Source organism: Seriola lalandi, unplaced genomic scaffold (genome assembly GCF_002814215.2).
Source record: "Seriola lalandi dorsalis isolate HSWRI2012SDOR001 ecotype SW California unplaced genomic scaffold, Sedor1 jcf7180002054182, whole genome shotgun sequence".
In the NCBI taxonomy this organism is placed as follows: domain Eukaryota; kingdom Metazoa; phylum Chordata; class Actinopteri; order Carangiformes; family Carangidae; genus Seriola; species Seriola lalandi.
The window spans coordinates 706,684-722,098 of record NW_019524735.1 but is presented as its reverse complement, the minus strand read 5'-3'; the positions used below and the strand labels follow the sequence as shown (position 1 = coordinate 722,098).

Genomic DNA, 15,415 nt, shown 5'->3' with positions numbered 1-15,415 from the left:
CTGCTGTCAAAGGCAGTAGAAGCTTGCATGTTTTATAATCAAAGTTGCTTCTAGTTGCTCTTTTAATATGCTACTATACTAAGAGACTACAACATTAACACTCTGAGGGCCAATTTAGATGTTAAACTTTTCAACCCAAATAAAACAAAGAGACTATCTAAAAAAAAAAGAAGAAGCTAATCCAGGGCTGAAGCAGAACCATTTTATCCCAATTATCAGCACCAACAATCTTAAATTTGACAGGATGTTGTAGAAGTAAAAGTTTCCAAGGTCAAACACAAGATGTAAGCACACCGTTACTAAACAAATAGCCCCATTACCACAGTCAGAAACCATAGTAACACCAGCTGTAACTGAAATACATTCTGTGGACCACATTAAGAGGTCAGATGAAGCCGCTAGGAGGCCTCAGAGTAAAACCTACTTTGTGCTCATCTCTACAACCAGCTACCACCTCTCGGATAGAAAAGCTGTTGTAAATTGTAAATATAGTCTGTGAATTTTTCATGTGCTGAGGATATGTTGAGAATATGCCCAAATCATATTTTGCCAAGGGAACAGTCATTAGCACAATGCTGAAACATGTCCTTGTCCAATTAATGCCAAATAGAGTGAGTTTAGTTTAGTCTGTACACCAAGTCAATACATTTTAAATTAAAATGATAGGGACTTAAGACAGTGCCGTTCTATATTCAAGATTCAAGACTTGACAGTAATAGTGCAAATTCCCAAACATATGTGCATTTTGTCATACTGTCATACACCTAATCAGACTAAATGAACCTGTGGCTTTTGGGGCTGGGGTTCTGGAGCAAGTGCCTGCTTTAATCCTGCCGCAAACACATAATACCATACATTTTTAATAAGCATAGCTTCAGTGTACATAAATCTATCTGAAAATAGTACAGACCCATGTCTTACCTAAACACTGGCTGTGACTACAAATGTAGCCCACAGGTGTTTTCTGGTATTTAAATATATCCCTTAAATTTAAGTCTATAAGATATTTTGTGACCTACAGGCTACATAGAAGATTACAGTGGATTATAGTGAAATCTACAGTAGGTATGCAACGCCACTTTTTAAGCCTTTAAAATTGGTACAAGTGTGCCACCTAGTGGGCACTATTGTTATTTGTAATGGCACAGTTTCTTGAAGTGACTTCATTTTATCTCATTATTGTCGTACAAGATTGCAATTAATAAAATAAAATAAAATAAAAAAAACACTACCCACCTGAAGCTAACAGGGCTGGGAGGAGTTTTATTATTTTCCGTATTCATGACATATGTGCAGCTCCGGTCTGTCCGCTCCAAACACACACAGGTGTACCCAATAACTCACTAATTAACGCTGCTACATGAACAGCTGTTCATGAGCCAGAAAAGTGGACTAATCATTCCTAAGCTACTTGTTACAGCAGCTTCACGCACTAAATATCATTACTTTACACCGTTTCCAAAATGTCTAACGATGTAACCAAAAAGAAGGGGAAAAGTTCGAGTGAGAAGAAGGCGAAAAGAAAAGCCAAACGAAGAGAGACTTACGCCATGTACATCTATAAGGTTTTGAAACAGGTGGGTGGAGAAAAAAAACCCTTCTACTGCTTCAGTATTCCTAACCTGACATAAGCTAACAACCCCTTTCCACATCTTCAAAGGTTCATCCGGACACGGGGATTTCTAGCAGAGCCATGAGCATCATGAACTCCTTCGTGAATGACCTGTTTGAGAGGATTGCCACGGAGGCGTCCCGGTTGGCTCAGTACAATAAACGCTCCACCATCACCAGCAGGGAGGTGCAAACCGCAGTGAGGCTGCTGCTGCCCGGGGAGCTGGCGAAACACGCCGTGTCTGAAGGCACCAAGGCTGTCACCAAGTACACCAGCTCCAAGTGAAGACTTCCCACAAACTCCCAGTTTATAAGAAAAGGGGTTTCAAGCCTTTGCATCAGTTAATTTGTAAGCTGGTTGATTTCAATAAACGCACAAAAGCTGACTTCCCCCCCTCATTTTTAAATCCCCTTTCCTCTTTTCATTTAGAGAGGGCAGTAAAACGCCAGTATTAGCCACTAGATGGGGTAATTGCACATCTGTTATATTACATGCAGAAACCTATGGCAGAAACATTGATGTGAACGAAAGTCATTGTGCATACTGCACAAGATAATAGTTACCCTGTATGAATATTATCTGCAAACATAACACTAGAACTGCTACTTGGTCAAATCAACTGTACAATGCTAAAATAATCCACATGCAAAGGGTCAGGTATGACTCTTCATACTTGCATTTATTTACGCACGACTAAAATAAAAATAATATATAGTTGTAAGATGATGCTCTCTGACAGCCTGAATACTTTTTACAGCATTTTTGGAAAACCTATAAAAAGAAACTAATGGATGTTTCTTATAAAGTATCAAAGTCAGTCAATTCCCTCTCTCATCTATCTTCAAATTCTAACAAAGATTTACTTATTGTTTTAACTCAGTGGGTTTTAACATGTTACAACAGGCCCCACACTGTTAGAAAATGATCACAATAGTTGTAACTCAATAGTCACTACATACAGTTTTTTTATAGCCTGGTGGCTATTGATCACAAGTTAAAGCCATCCAAAATATACCAGAAATGAAAATATTACACGTCAGCAGCACATCTTTGTGTAGCATTCAAGTTGAATGTGAGGGGGCTCACTAACACCACTTCTGGCTGCAGAAAAATACTTTGGCGCTCTGTTTTGAATCTTCATCCCTGTCTCACACATGTACATCACCAATCCAAACGCCAAGGCTCCTACACACACTTCTTCATGAGACACAAATGAATGGGGTTGCAATGAGAGCAAACACCTCCCTGACAGGAATGGATCTAAGCAGGTGAGTGTGGTGTTGTCAGGGTAACAGTTGATAAAAAAAAAAAAACTGAGCTTGATCAAAGCTATAGCGTGTTACCTATCTTTAGCGTGTAGGCTATTCATCTGCAATGATTCACAAATCCAGTGGCGGAATGGGTACTGAAATAATTTACCTAAGTAAAAGTACAAGTGCACAGCTTTCTAATAAATACTCAATCACAGGTAAAAATCGTAGTACAAAAATATCATCAGAAAAGTGCACTTACAGAAGTTCAAATGCTGATTCTTGAGTAAAATGTTGCTGTGACTGGCATATTATTATATATATGATAGTAATGGATTGTTTTATTCAGATGGATCAATGTATATGCAACATTTTACTGCTGTAGCTGCTGGACGTACAACTAGTTTTGAATACTTTATATATAGTTGGGTATTTTGTTTCAAGGATTCCCAACCTAAGGAGGTCAGGATTTTCAAGAAGAAAATACACATTTACTTTATTTATTGACTTTCTCTAAGCTTTGTTGTTTTTGTGAAACACTAGATAATTTTACCTCTTGGGTTATTGAACACCTATTTAGATTAAACCAGATGTGAGATGTTCAGAGGAAAAATCATTTTTGACATGTGGCTAACGCACAATGCAAGAGGGTTAGCAACAGCTGGTTTAATCTTTGAAATGTCTATTATGTAATGTAACTCTGTAAAGTACTAGCAACTATAGCTGTCAGATAAATGGAGTAAATAGTGCAAAATATCTATCGAGTACAAATACATCCAATTTCAATTTAAGTGCAGTACTGGAGTAAATGTACTTAGTAACTTCGCTCCTGTGCAGCTAAATGTGATGGTGGGAGGTTTTGAGCCACGACCATAACTACAAGTAAAGATTCCCAAAATGTTTTGTCTCACTAGCAAGCTAGCTAGTTTAACTGTAAGCTAACACGGCTCGCTATACCGAGCTCGTTTGACAGAAAAAAATAGCATAGCAGAATCGGTGTTAGCAACATCTTCATCATAGTTGCCCCGTAATGACATTCGCAGGTTGAACCCGTTACACCACGCCATACTTACAAACAAAAACGCCTCATTTGACGACACTTACCGATGTTTTGAAAATATTTCCAAACTTTCCCACATCTCTATCCACCTGCATCAATGCAAATCTCCAGCCTGCAACAAGGGACGGAAATTTTTACTTGACTTTGAAGTTACGAACAAAAACAAAGATGGCTACCGGAAATGTCTTGCCGGTTCGCTTAATGTTCCCTTGATAATTTGGGAAAAATTGTAATTTAAGAAGAAAATAACCTTTGCATAAATTAATTAACTGATGATAAAGTTCAATTTCTGTGATTTGTTCAACAAGATGAGAAAAAACAGCTACAATGGATTAAAAAAGACATCCACACAAATGTTTTGCCCAGCTGGATAGACAAGTTAGGGGGATTTAGACATGTCTTCAAGACAGGGCTAATGGTTCTAAAAATAAATATATATATATATATATATATATAGTTTATCAAAGTTTGGTTTATATATCTGTGACATATAACGTGAATACCTCTGACTCAACTTTAATCATCATTTATATCACATGTAAAGACAATGATTATGTGAGAGGTACAATCTGTTTAATAGCCTATACTTAATTATATTTCAAAATACCTCAGTGGACTATTTTATAAAGTATTCTTTTTCACTTCTGATGCATTAATTTCAACCTGACACGATCCATTATTCAGTTAGCTTCAAAAATTGACATATTTATAAACTGACTGAAATAATGCAGTATTGTGTCCTTGTTATGCATTCTAATCAGGCTTTTAAAAGACGGCACTGTCAACTGAATAGTACTTGATTACAGGATAATGACACTAGCGTTTGCACCAGTCTAATCTGCATAAAATGGAGGAACTGATAAAGGTCTCTCTAATTAGGATGGTGTTTACATCAGGCTTTACATACACCTATTAGGCTACCCTTATCAACATCCTACAAAGACAGGCTCACTCTGATAATGCCCTTGGATGCGACTCCCACCACTGACTGTTATTGTTGAGATACCCATTTTTGATGTTTTTCCAGTATTCGTGGTAATGATATGAAATCTACAGATGTTATTATGAGGGTGATACAGTCTTTGATGGCAGTGACTTTGTTCATGATTATCATGGTCATTTAGGTTTTGTATCTTGCACCCTTCTCCATATCCCCTCTCATGCTAGTGCCTACTGGTAGTCATCGCTGTCTCCTTTAGGCAGGCTGCTATGAACATATTATGGATGGGTGCATTAGTGAGTGATGCAGAACCCAGGCTGGCTTGCCTTGTTTTCGTGTGAGAGTGCATCATTAGAAAATGTTCCACTTGGCAGGGAAGCGCGTATTAACTGCAACCGCAATGAAATGAGGTTGTGATAGATGGTTAAAGTTATACAGGACTATTAGGTTGAAATATGAACCTCTCAATTGTCATGATGAAACAAAGGGCTATTTGCGTGTTGATCAGTGCATTGAGAGACAATTGGAATCTGCAAAGACCGATACAATACATTATAGGTAGTGGGCTCAGAGCTGAAAGAGTACAGAAAAAGTAATCATGCTTCCATAGAATAGTTTGGAGCTACTGTTCAATTCAGGGCTCTATAAATTCATTTAGGTTCTCCACCAAACATCAGGCATTGTGATGAGACCTGAGGAAGATTTGCAAACAGGGCACCTTTCGCAACCCTTAGCCATATATATGGAAATAAACCAGTGTTGATCGGCTGTCGAAGGCACTTTAATGGCATCAAAGACTTAAAGCAGTCTGTGTGTGTCTACCTTAATGTGCCTGCATGAACCACACAGTCAATATGATATTAGGAAAATGTGAATAAGCCTAGACAATCAGAACCAGCAGACAAATTTGTAATGCATCAACTATCTTCTCTTTAGAAAATAAAGCCAATTAAGCATGCTCATTATCTCTTATTATGTTTCCATGGTGACCTCCCAGTTATTCTACTTCTAGAATAGAAACTTTAGACCCTATTTCTTGTTAACTCCCTGGGTGTGTGCTAAAATGTGTAAATTGCATAATAATTGCTCTCTTTCCAGTAAAGAATTTCCCATATGCCAGACATAATCTCGCTTCCTCTGATTGGAATAACATTAAACAACACATAAATCATTAAAATAAGAAACACCTGATGGCTAATTGAGTGCTCTGATGTCATGGTGATGCTCTCTCTAAACTTAGACTTTCTTTGGGTGCTCTGACTCTGTCTTAAACTAACAGCAGATCCAATTGCAAACCCATTAGCATTTAATATTACTGTAATTACTGTGTACATTTCATTATGCTCTCAGTATATTAAATGACTGCTCAGTGTGGAGGGAGGGCTATAGTTTAATCTCTTTCTGTATTACTGTGTGCCACAGTACTCAAAACAGCATTAAGAGGCACATAATCAGAGGGAACTAATTGCCTATGATTGCATAAATGAAATGCTTCACTCTCATCAGGGCTGTTGCTGATGTCCAGCCTCTTACTGCCTTGGGAGAGGAAGGTGGTTGACCACAAAGCAGAAAACCTTGGAGAGACAGCTACTGGTGGGTAATGTGAGGAACCAAAGATTTAATATGTCCACGGGGAGCTGTGAGGGCAGGGGGTGTTACTACTGCTGATGTTTTTTGTTGTCATCAGAGTTGCCTCCGCTTCACAGAGGCAAAAAAAAAGAGAGCAAAAAGAAACATGAATGCCCACCATTTGAGAAATGAATTTATCGAAGTCGCTGTCTTTTTCCCCATTAGTAAGTGTTTAGTTCAGCGTTTTAAATAATTGCGTTACCAGGAATGATATTTAAAATACATTTGGGAGTCAATGAGGCGGGAAAGTGCCTACATGTTTTGCTGATGACACCCGGGCCATTTGGAAGACATCAAAGTAGAGAGGAGGTAGCCCAGATGCATATTATAAACTCATTATGTATATCATTTAAAAGGATGTACTCCAGCCGCAAAAACAATATTCCTAGTCTCTCTCTGGTAATGTGTGTTTTCAAAGTTGAAACTCTTACTTGCCTTCAGTTTAATGTGGCATCTATTACCAAACTGTAACATAAAATAAATGACCTTGATTTCCATACCAGAACAGTCGTTAAGGTATAGATGAGATGCAGCTATGCCTCTGTGTTTTCAAATGGGAAAGAAGGTAAAACCTCCGCACAAATATCATGTATTTCTCCACCTGTGGTGCAGACCTTGTTTTCCGCAGAGCTTGCATGTATCTTGATGGACCCCAACACGGAGGAAGATAAACAGACTTTAAAATATGTGTGTTTTATGAATTTGTGTATTCAATACAAGTTAATCAGTCTTTCAAAAACTCAAAGGTAATTTATAGTTATCCTTTCCAGCCTTGAAAACCTGCCCAGGGTGTCTGTAGATGTGAAAGATGGTATCTGTTTTGCTACTGGGTAGAATTTCTACCAGCACTGGAAAATGGTGGTCCATCAGTCAAAAGAGAGGTTTGTCAGATGCCTAGGAAGTAGGCTTAAGAGGCTTAATTATGCGCCGTCCCTCCACCATCAGAACACTACACGTGGGGCAGAGTGACACAGCGGTTGCCAGTCATTCAGCCTAATGCTCTAATGCAGGGAGCCGTGTGGATACATAAAATCCATTAAGGCTCTTTAAAAAAAAAGACATTTTTGCGAACACATACTCACAGGGGCTTACAAATAGGGCATTCTTATTTGCTCTTCCTCAAAGAAAAATGTCAAGACAAAATTTGACCTTAAAAGTTGCCTAAATGTTCGTTACTTTTTAAAACAGTTTTTTATTACAATGGTGAAAATCTTGTTGGGAAGTGTAGAAGTTTGTAATCTAATTACTTGACCCTTTATTCTTGCTCAGCGGATTTAAAGTGGGAGGAGATGGACACACTCTAAATATATCAGGAATAAGAACTACTTTTAAAATCTGCAAATGTAATGTCACCTATACTTTTTAAGTAAGCAAATCCCACATATCTTGCTCAACAAGGGTTTGTCTAATAAGATAAGAAGAAAACAGCATGTACTGTAGTTACAAAACATGAGTTTATTCAACTCATTTGATACTTGCAGCCCGATAGACACTCTGCATGGCTGTAAATTTGCTGGAGGCAAATAGGAGAGGCTCGAGTGGCTGCATGTGAGACATAAAAATAGCATTACTTGTCACACTGCAGGGAGGGCCTCATACCAAACATCAAAACAACTCTGTGAACCAACCCTGTGAACAGCCGGCAGGCACATAGTGGACATTAGCCAGAGAGAGTGAAAAAACAACAGAAACAGAGAGACAGGCCTTTTTAGACAGTCTCCCTCACTTTATCATACACAACTGCTTTTCTCTGTGTGAGGCGAGCCATTCAGCATGTCACGAGGCAGCTTTGTCTTCACACCCATGGCCTTGCGTTCTCTTGAACTTGATGAGGACATGCTAGAGAGGTACAAGTACAAGAGGCAGATGGCCTCCCATCACCTCAGTAGCTATATGCTGAAGAAGGAGGCCAGGGACAGGGAACCGCTGAGGTCCGGCACTGCCCTTCCACCAGCTGTGTGCCAAGATGTGGTCATCCAGAATGCTCTGTATACAGGAAACTTGGAGGCTATGCAGCACCTTTTTCCTAGAGGATCCACAGTAAACCTCATCATTGAGCCACAGGGAGGGGACATGCGCTGGGTCGCCAGAGGGGAAGGTAGGAGACAACATCTATCTTCATTAGAAATTAATCTAGGAATTCATTCATTGGCACATCATAGCTAGTAGCTTTATTGTATTTCCTGGAGATTGGCATCCAAAATTCAGAGTTTTACAAGTCCTTATTATAACACAAATGAAGGAGAAATAGGAAAGTAAAATACTGATTTAAAATGAAAATTATTTTAATGCGCAACAATAAGCAACATAACTGGTGCATCTCACCCTCAGGTAGTATTTAATGACACAGTGAAGCAGTATTTATAGAAACAGAACACGAGGCAATATTTATAGAAACCATCATATGTCCATCACATAATCAGACTTAGGAGTCATCTGATTGTTCTGTGCAACAGGATATTAATCTAAGCCCTTTTACTAAACACAAAATGAGCAATTTTCTTTTTTTTTAGAAAGAGCAACATGTTGAGTCAGTGTCCACATGAAATGGCTTGATGATTTACTGGAAATAAATATTCAAGACTACAAGTCTGAATGAACACGTAACATAAAATGGGCCTTTACAATACTGGATTTTACTGATACTTTAATATTTCAGTAAAATGTGTCATTTCTGAATTCCTTGAATGCAACAATCAGGTCAGTTGTCCATTCACTTCAGTGGATTAGCTGAATCAGTGGTCAGGTGATATGCACTGCACCAGTCTTTGGCTCCCGTGCCACTGCACTGGCGAGGTTCATCAGGTCAAACAAAATATCATGTAACACCTCCCTGAAATAGCCTTGTCTGCACAAACAACCTATATAAGTGCTTATTTGTTTCGGAGCAACCACATTACTAATATATTTTTAAAAAACAAACTAGTTGGCTCCAGTATGGCTTATGTGGGACCTAAGATAAAATGGCACAAACCAAAGACCTACCGAAACGATGTGATCGCCACAGCCAAGGCCACAGGTTGTGTCCTACAGTTCTGGAACTCTCTGCTTGTTGGCGATGAGCTGACGGTTCTCAGCATTGTGGACGACTACGAATATGGCTACCTTATTGATGCCACTTATGACACCAGCAACATAGAGGAATGGAGGAACTTCAGATTTAACTACAGAGGCCTGAGTAGGTTTTCCAGTGCTTTCATTTTAAAGCTGTGATCACTGTTTCCTTCAAGGTAATTTGCATCGGGGAGAGGTGTTGACATTCTGATGAGGTATTATCAGAAATACTTATGGAAATGTTATGACTCTACACTATATGCTCTAATTAACAGAAACAGAACTCTTGCAGCTGATGTATCTGACATGTCTGCTTATTTATAGAGCTGACTGTGTGCAATTTCTACTCCCTGCTGGCAGGACTATGGTCACTGACTTATGAGCAGGAACTGACCACACCACTTCACATCACTGCTGGTCGAGGTTTCGCGGACTGCCTGAAACTCCTGCTGCAACGTGGGGCCAACGTAGACCTGGCCCCTGGTGGTACCACTGCCCTCCACGAGGCCTGTGAAAACTGCCAGCCAGAGTGTACCAAACTGCTGCTGATCCACGGCGCCAACGCCAATGCTGTCTCTGAAGATGGCCTCATGCCTTTGCACGTCTGTACAAGCCCAGAATCCCTTGAGTGAGTAGAGCAGAATAAAACTAGAAAAGGTAGACCACTGACTCATCTAATCAATAATCCACTACTTGTGTCTTTCCACGCAGAGTGTAATGAATTCATGTGAACTTTGCTGTGCTTGTTGTCAGAATAACCATTAACTACCAGCTACAACAGGACAGCCCACACCAACAGGAGACAGTTGTAACACCTTAAAGGAAGTTTATGTGTGTAACTTTGGCATAAAAGAGAAGTCTCTATTGGCACAAGTGACAATTAAGGGAAAAATGTTAATGCTAAAACATTAGTTAGCGTAACAGTGAATTGACTCAAAAATGTCAATTCTACAGCATTTTAACTAACATTAGCTGCCATAAGCCACTGGTCATACCAGACAACATCTTATGATTGTATATCTACAATACCCCTGAGTGTATTTAATTGAGCCAGAGTTCTTTTATTTGACTCTTGTATGGGGAAATTGTGCAATTTAAAGTCAGTGAACCACAACATCTGGCCAAAGTTAGCTAATGTTAGCAGTCATAAACTACTGGTCATTCAAGAGTTACATATATAGCCTCACTGTAAAACCACCTGCTGCTGTGGAGAGTGCATCTGGCAGGTGAGCAGAGATGAGTGATAAAAGTGCCAGATAATTGTATGTAATGTGGAGCCTCTGCCACTCAAAGTAGTTATAACACTGAGCAAACATACCGACAAAAAAAGTTTGATTGTGTGGAATCGCCTCCAGTTTGAAATCATTTTTAATGAACACAACTTGTGTTCTGTAGCAAAACAAGCTTCTGTATTCTTGTCTGCAGATGTGCCAAATATCTCCTTCAGTATGGTGCAGCAATCAATGGTCGCACTAATGATGAAAATGACACTCCCTTACATGTGGCAGCCAGGAACGGCCTCTCAGACCACACCGAGCTCTACCTGCGCTATGGAGCTACTGTGGACAAACGGAACGACGAGGGTCTCTCACCCCTGAACGCTGCTTGTTCTCAGCCCCAGGAGGCGCAGGACCTCCAGCGTTACTTCAAGGTGTGCCAGATGCTGGTGGGGGCAGGTGCTGATGTCCACACTACAGACCAGGACAAACACACTCCTTTGCACATGGCCTGTAAGAATGTAAATCCGGACATAGTGGACATGCTCCTGGCTAATGGTGCCTGTGTTAACAACATGGACTACGGTGGTGAAGCTCCCATGCACAACATCCTGAAGGTGGTGTGCTACAAGATTTCCCATCACCCTGAGAGGATTGTTCGTGCTCTGCTCAACCATGGTTCTATTCGGGTGTGGCCTGGAGCTCTGCCCATGGTAGGAAATGAAAAGCTACATGTTGTCTAAAAGTGCTAGAGGAGAAAATGTGTGCACAAGCATGTAACATGGGCCAACGCATTCCAGATTGGTTTGTAGTAGTATATCATATTTACAGCATGAACCATCAAGGTGGCTCATTTTGCATAATTAGCAGGCACCGCACATGTAACACCTTGAGTAAAAGAGTCTTGAAACACTAAACCGTTCCTTGCAATATTCCAGACTTCACAACTTCACATTCAAATCATTCCCATTTCATGACACAACATGAAGTGTTGCACTCTCTGCGGGAAACAGACTACAACTATCAGTGAACCCACGTGCACTAGACAAAATGCATGGTTGCTAATTAGGCAAGTGTTAATAGGAGATTAATTAGCACTAATTGCATAATTTCCAGTTAAACCCCTGGAGGGAAGACCAATCTGTTCATTTCACAAGTGTTTAATTACTTTAGTTCTATGTTCAGTTCTATGGAGTCACAAGCTCGCTCGTGAACTTAAATGATGGTTATATGAATCCCTTTGCTTTGCTCTGTGTTGTGGTGTTTCTTTTAGGTTTTGAAGCACTGCTGTGAATCTCCACACACCATTGAGGTCCTTCTGAACGCCTACAGTCACCTCAAAGTCACAGACACCTGGGTTGAGGCGGTGTCTGCAGAGATGTTTAAGGCAAGCGTTTTAAATTGTCAATTGATGGGTTTAACTAATGTTAATAAATATTTTTAGATTTTAGATGTAACAGTATTTCATTTTAAGTTGCACCCTCATCCTCTTCTTTAATTTCTTTATGATGTGATATGTTTCAGAACATAACCAAGAAATGCCAATAAAATCATTGCTGATTCCATTAATTTTAATATTTTGTTTTACAGCTCATAACTCTGAGGTAACCCACCATTTAGCGGTTGAAATTCATTAGGTCTTCAAATAACAAATTAATTTACAGAAATATTATCATGATTACAGTATTTAAACCAGATGTTCAAAAAATAAAAGGTATTTTTCAGGATGTGCATAACACATATAGCTGTAGTGTGCATGTAGAAGTAGAACATTACCTTAATTGTATTAATATTCAAAAAGGTTAATAGGGCTAATATAGATGAATTGTATAATGTATGTTTATTTAAGTGGTAGGCTTACTTATTCATTGTTAAAATACAATTTGTTTTACTGTGAAGTGAGACAAATAATATCAGTGTTTTACTAAACGAACTTATGTTAATTTGTGTTTCTTCCCAATCAGGAGCACAAGGAGTTCTATGAGTCAGTCTTCTCCTTGACACTGACTCCTCGCTCCCTGCAGCACTTGGCACGCTGCAGACTCAGGAGCTTCCTGGAGGGCCGAGTACACAAGGTGGTCCCCAAACTTGATCTGCCCAGCTTCATCAAGAACTACCTGCTCCTGGAGTACAGAGGCTATATCCACTGAGAGCAGGCTGTGCAGCCTCAGTGCTGAGACCTGATGAAGACTTCGCTGCTGCTAAACCTGAAGAGAATGATACTCAGAGCTATTCAGAAACTGTAGCAGTATACGTCAATACTCTGAATATTTTTTAAATATACTTTTATGCCATGTGTAAACTCTTTGGGAGGAAGAAGCAGCTGCTTGTTTTCTGTCACTTTAATGTCAACATCAAGCTTTCAGCACAGTCCCATGTTTGATTTTGCACCACAAGAGGGAGCTATAGCCTTGAGTTGACAAAGTATATAGCAAGTATGCAACTGCGTGTTTTGTATTTTATTTATTTTGAGACTTATCCTATTTTTTTTTACTTTTGCACTTGATAGTAAAGAGACTAACATGCTTGTATTTTTATACATAATAATTCTCATAGTTTGATGTTAATGGGCACTGTAATGATGTGTTTTACATTGAGGACTGCCATCAAATATTTGCATAAATAATCATTATTCCCACCGATATGATTGTAATTAGGCGTTTTATATCAAAATTAGGCGTGATGTAAATTAAAATATTCCTCCACGGCCATGTAATCTAGACACTGTTCTTTTATTATTTCCTGCTGTTACATTTTCTCTCTTCTCTCATGCTTTGTGCTTCTAGTCTGCTGCTGGTCGTTTTTCATCAATTACATTTTTCTGGGGGAAAAAAAAAGAAAAGAAAATGAATGATGCAAAAATATATTTAAAAATACAATGAGCCGTTTAATGCAAACAAAAAGACAACTTAAAAGACTGAAATTAAAGACAAATTAAAGATGCCCTGAATCATGTTGAATAACTACGTTTTGGACGGACTATAATGTCTGTAATGTTTATTATGAAATGGCAGGTGATCTTTTATCTGATAACGAGATGTAAAAAGTTCATAGAAAACCTTTCACACACACACACCGATGTAACCTAAAAAAAATAAACTAAATAGTAGGTTAATAATTTAAAAAAAGAGAAAAAGAAGTTACCCCTAGTCATTTACATTGGATGATAATCTGTTTATGGTTTTATGTATTTGGAAGGTATAAATGAAAATGATCTTCAGGCCTGATTTGATCAATTTACCAACAACTTGTGACAATTAAAATGTTTTTATTAGATCTATATCCAGACCAAAAAAAAAGTCAGAAAAATAGATCTAAATTATGAATCCTCTTTTAATTGTCAATTGCATTTGGCCATTAAAAACTGTGACCAAAATGTATCAAACAAAACAAACGTATACAGATGAACGCTGCAACATCAGAGATCCTCTCAGAAAGAAAGGCAGAGGAGCTCGGCAAATGGTTTCAATAGATCACAGAGAGGTGCTGCTGAAGTCAGTTGCAATTATAAGAATTAGCCTGGCCTGGCCCTCCACTGCTAATCAGAGTCGGTGGTGATATGTTTATGTCCTCATGCAATCAGACGACCAGTTGGAGAGCCCGGGCACCCAGGACTCAATGGGGCTAATCATCATCAGTTGCCATTGCCATTTAAAAGGTGAAATGATCTGCGATTAAACCTCTGCTGAAAGAAAAAGAGAAAAGTGATTTTTTTTTTTTTTTATCATTATTCTCCACATGCATTTTTGATCAAGGATGAATTACTGCTCTTAAAGCGCAAAGCAAAACGTGTATTATTTAATTGATAAAAAAAAAAAAAGATGAATGGATGGTTTAATTGATGTTAAAGTTTATGATTTCCAGCATTTAAAAAAAAAAAATTCCTCCCGAGTTCAAACAAAGTGGAAATCCACTCAAATTTGACTTTGGCCACTGTGTGTCCGTGTCCACACTGCAGTTGACCTCGCATAAACGCCTTTTATCTGAATCTAATTTCGCACAGAGTATCTCTCTCCAGGGAACAATTGTTGCAGCACTTCTTTTTTTTTTTTTATTCTGGAGCCAAACGCATTGTTTTTAGCCGCGGAGAAAAGGACAGAGAGCGAGAGAAACATCTGCCTCTCCTCCCTCCTGACTCTGATGCCCATCGGCCCCAATATTTCAACAAAAGCCACCGTTGTTTTACGCTGTCCCTTGAATCCAGAGTAATTACTTATCATCAATCAAAATTAATAATAGCTGATTGGGTTGGTGTGGTCAACGATTATAGAAGGGGAAGGGCTGGAACAGTCTCTCACACCGTTTTGCAGTCAATGGTGAACCTGGCAAAAGGGGAGGAGGGCTGTAGGGAGGAGGGGGGGGGTGCGACCCGTCTATTTGGTCTCCACTGGGAAACTACCGCCTCTCAAGACGGCCAAAAAGTCAGAGGCTGAATAAGGAAATGAAGCGTAATTTGAGGAAGATGGATGAGCCCCCAGGGAAACACCCCCTTTTCATTCCTCTTGTATTGCAGATGATAACCAATGCGCTCTCGCCCTCTCTCTCTCTCTCTCTCTCTCTCTCTCTCTCTGCGCGCGCACACACACATGCGGCGCACAGGAGAGGGGCGGAGGGAGGAGTTGCAGAGAGAGAGGAGGAGGTGGGGGGGGGGGG

At 39.4% G+C, this 15,415-nt stretch overlaps 3 protein-coding genes across 4 annotated transcripts in view; all 3 read left to right on the top strand.

The window, feature by feature from the left end:
* The first annotated feature begins 1,387 nt into the window (after window positions 1-1,387).
* On the top strand, window positions 1,388-1,997 carry h2bk1 (H2B.K variant histone 1). Its single transcript, XM_023403745.1, has 2 exons — window positions 1,388-1,577; window positions 1,661-1,997. The coding sequence occupies exons 1-2, from the start codon at window positions 1,464-1,466 to the stop codon at window positions 1,895-1,897; spliced, it is 351 nt and encodes a 116-aa protein (XP_023259513.1). The 5' UTR covers window positions 1,388-1,463; the 3' UTR covers window positions 1,898-1,997.
* Window positions 1,998-8,129: 6,132 nt separating this feature from the next.
* On the top strand, window positions 8,130-13,478 carry asb10 (ankyrin repeat and SOCS box containing 10). 2 transcript variants are annotated; one of them, XM_023403803.2, is made up of 5 exons: window positions 8,130-8,589; window positions 9,906-10,173; window positions 10,971-11,475; window positions 12,036-12,149; window positions 12,727-13,478. In XM_023403803.2, exons 1-5 carry the CDS (start codon window positions 8,265-8,267, stop codon window positions 12,910-12,912), a joined length of 1,398 nt encoding a protein of 465 aa, XP_023259571.1. In that variant the 5' UTR covers window positions 8,130-8,264; the 3' UTR covers window positions 12,913-13,478. The 2 variants fall into 2 exon arrangements, with proteins under 2 accessions (XP_023259571.1, XP_023259572.1); XM_023403804.2 differs by lacking the exon at window positions 8,130-8,589 and adding an exon at window positions 9,227-9,669.
* Window positions 13,479-14,165: 687 nt separating this feature from the next.
* The window catches only part of gbx1 (gastrulation brain homeobox 1), a 3,581-nt gene continuing 2,331 nt past the window's right edge, over window positions 14,166-15,415 (top strand). The window contains exon 1 of the mRNA XM_023403730.1: window positions 14,166-14,224. Coding sequence (XP_023259498.1) covers window positions 14,166-14,224 — 59 coding nt within the window. The remainder of the gene's footprint in view (window positions 14,225-15,415) is intronic.

Bases quoted from the DNA above. Each gene is read 5' to 3' on its own strand.
- asb10 (XM_023403803.2), top strand. From the start codon at position 8,265: ATGTCACGAGGCAGCTTTGTCTTCACACCCATGGCCTTGCGTTCTCTT. The intron at 8,590-9,905 runs GTAGGAGACAAC...CCCTGCTGGCAG, and splicing joins CTGGGTCGCCAGAGGGGAAG to GACTATGGTCACTGACTTAT. The intron at 10,174-10,970 runs GTGAGTAGAGCA...TCTTGTCTGCAG, and splicing joins ACAAGCCCAGAATCCCTTGA to ATGTGCCAAATATCTCCTTC.
- h2bk1 (XM_023403745.1), top strand. From the start codon at position 1,464: ATGTCTAACGATGTAACCAAAAAGAAGGGGAAAAGTTCGAGTGAGAAG. The intron at 1,578-1,660 runs GTGGGTGGAGAA...ACATCTTCAAAG, and splicing joins TCTATAAGGTTTTGAAACAG to GTTCATCCGGACACGGGGAT.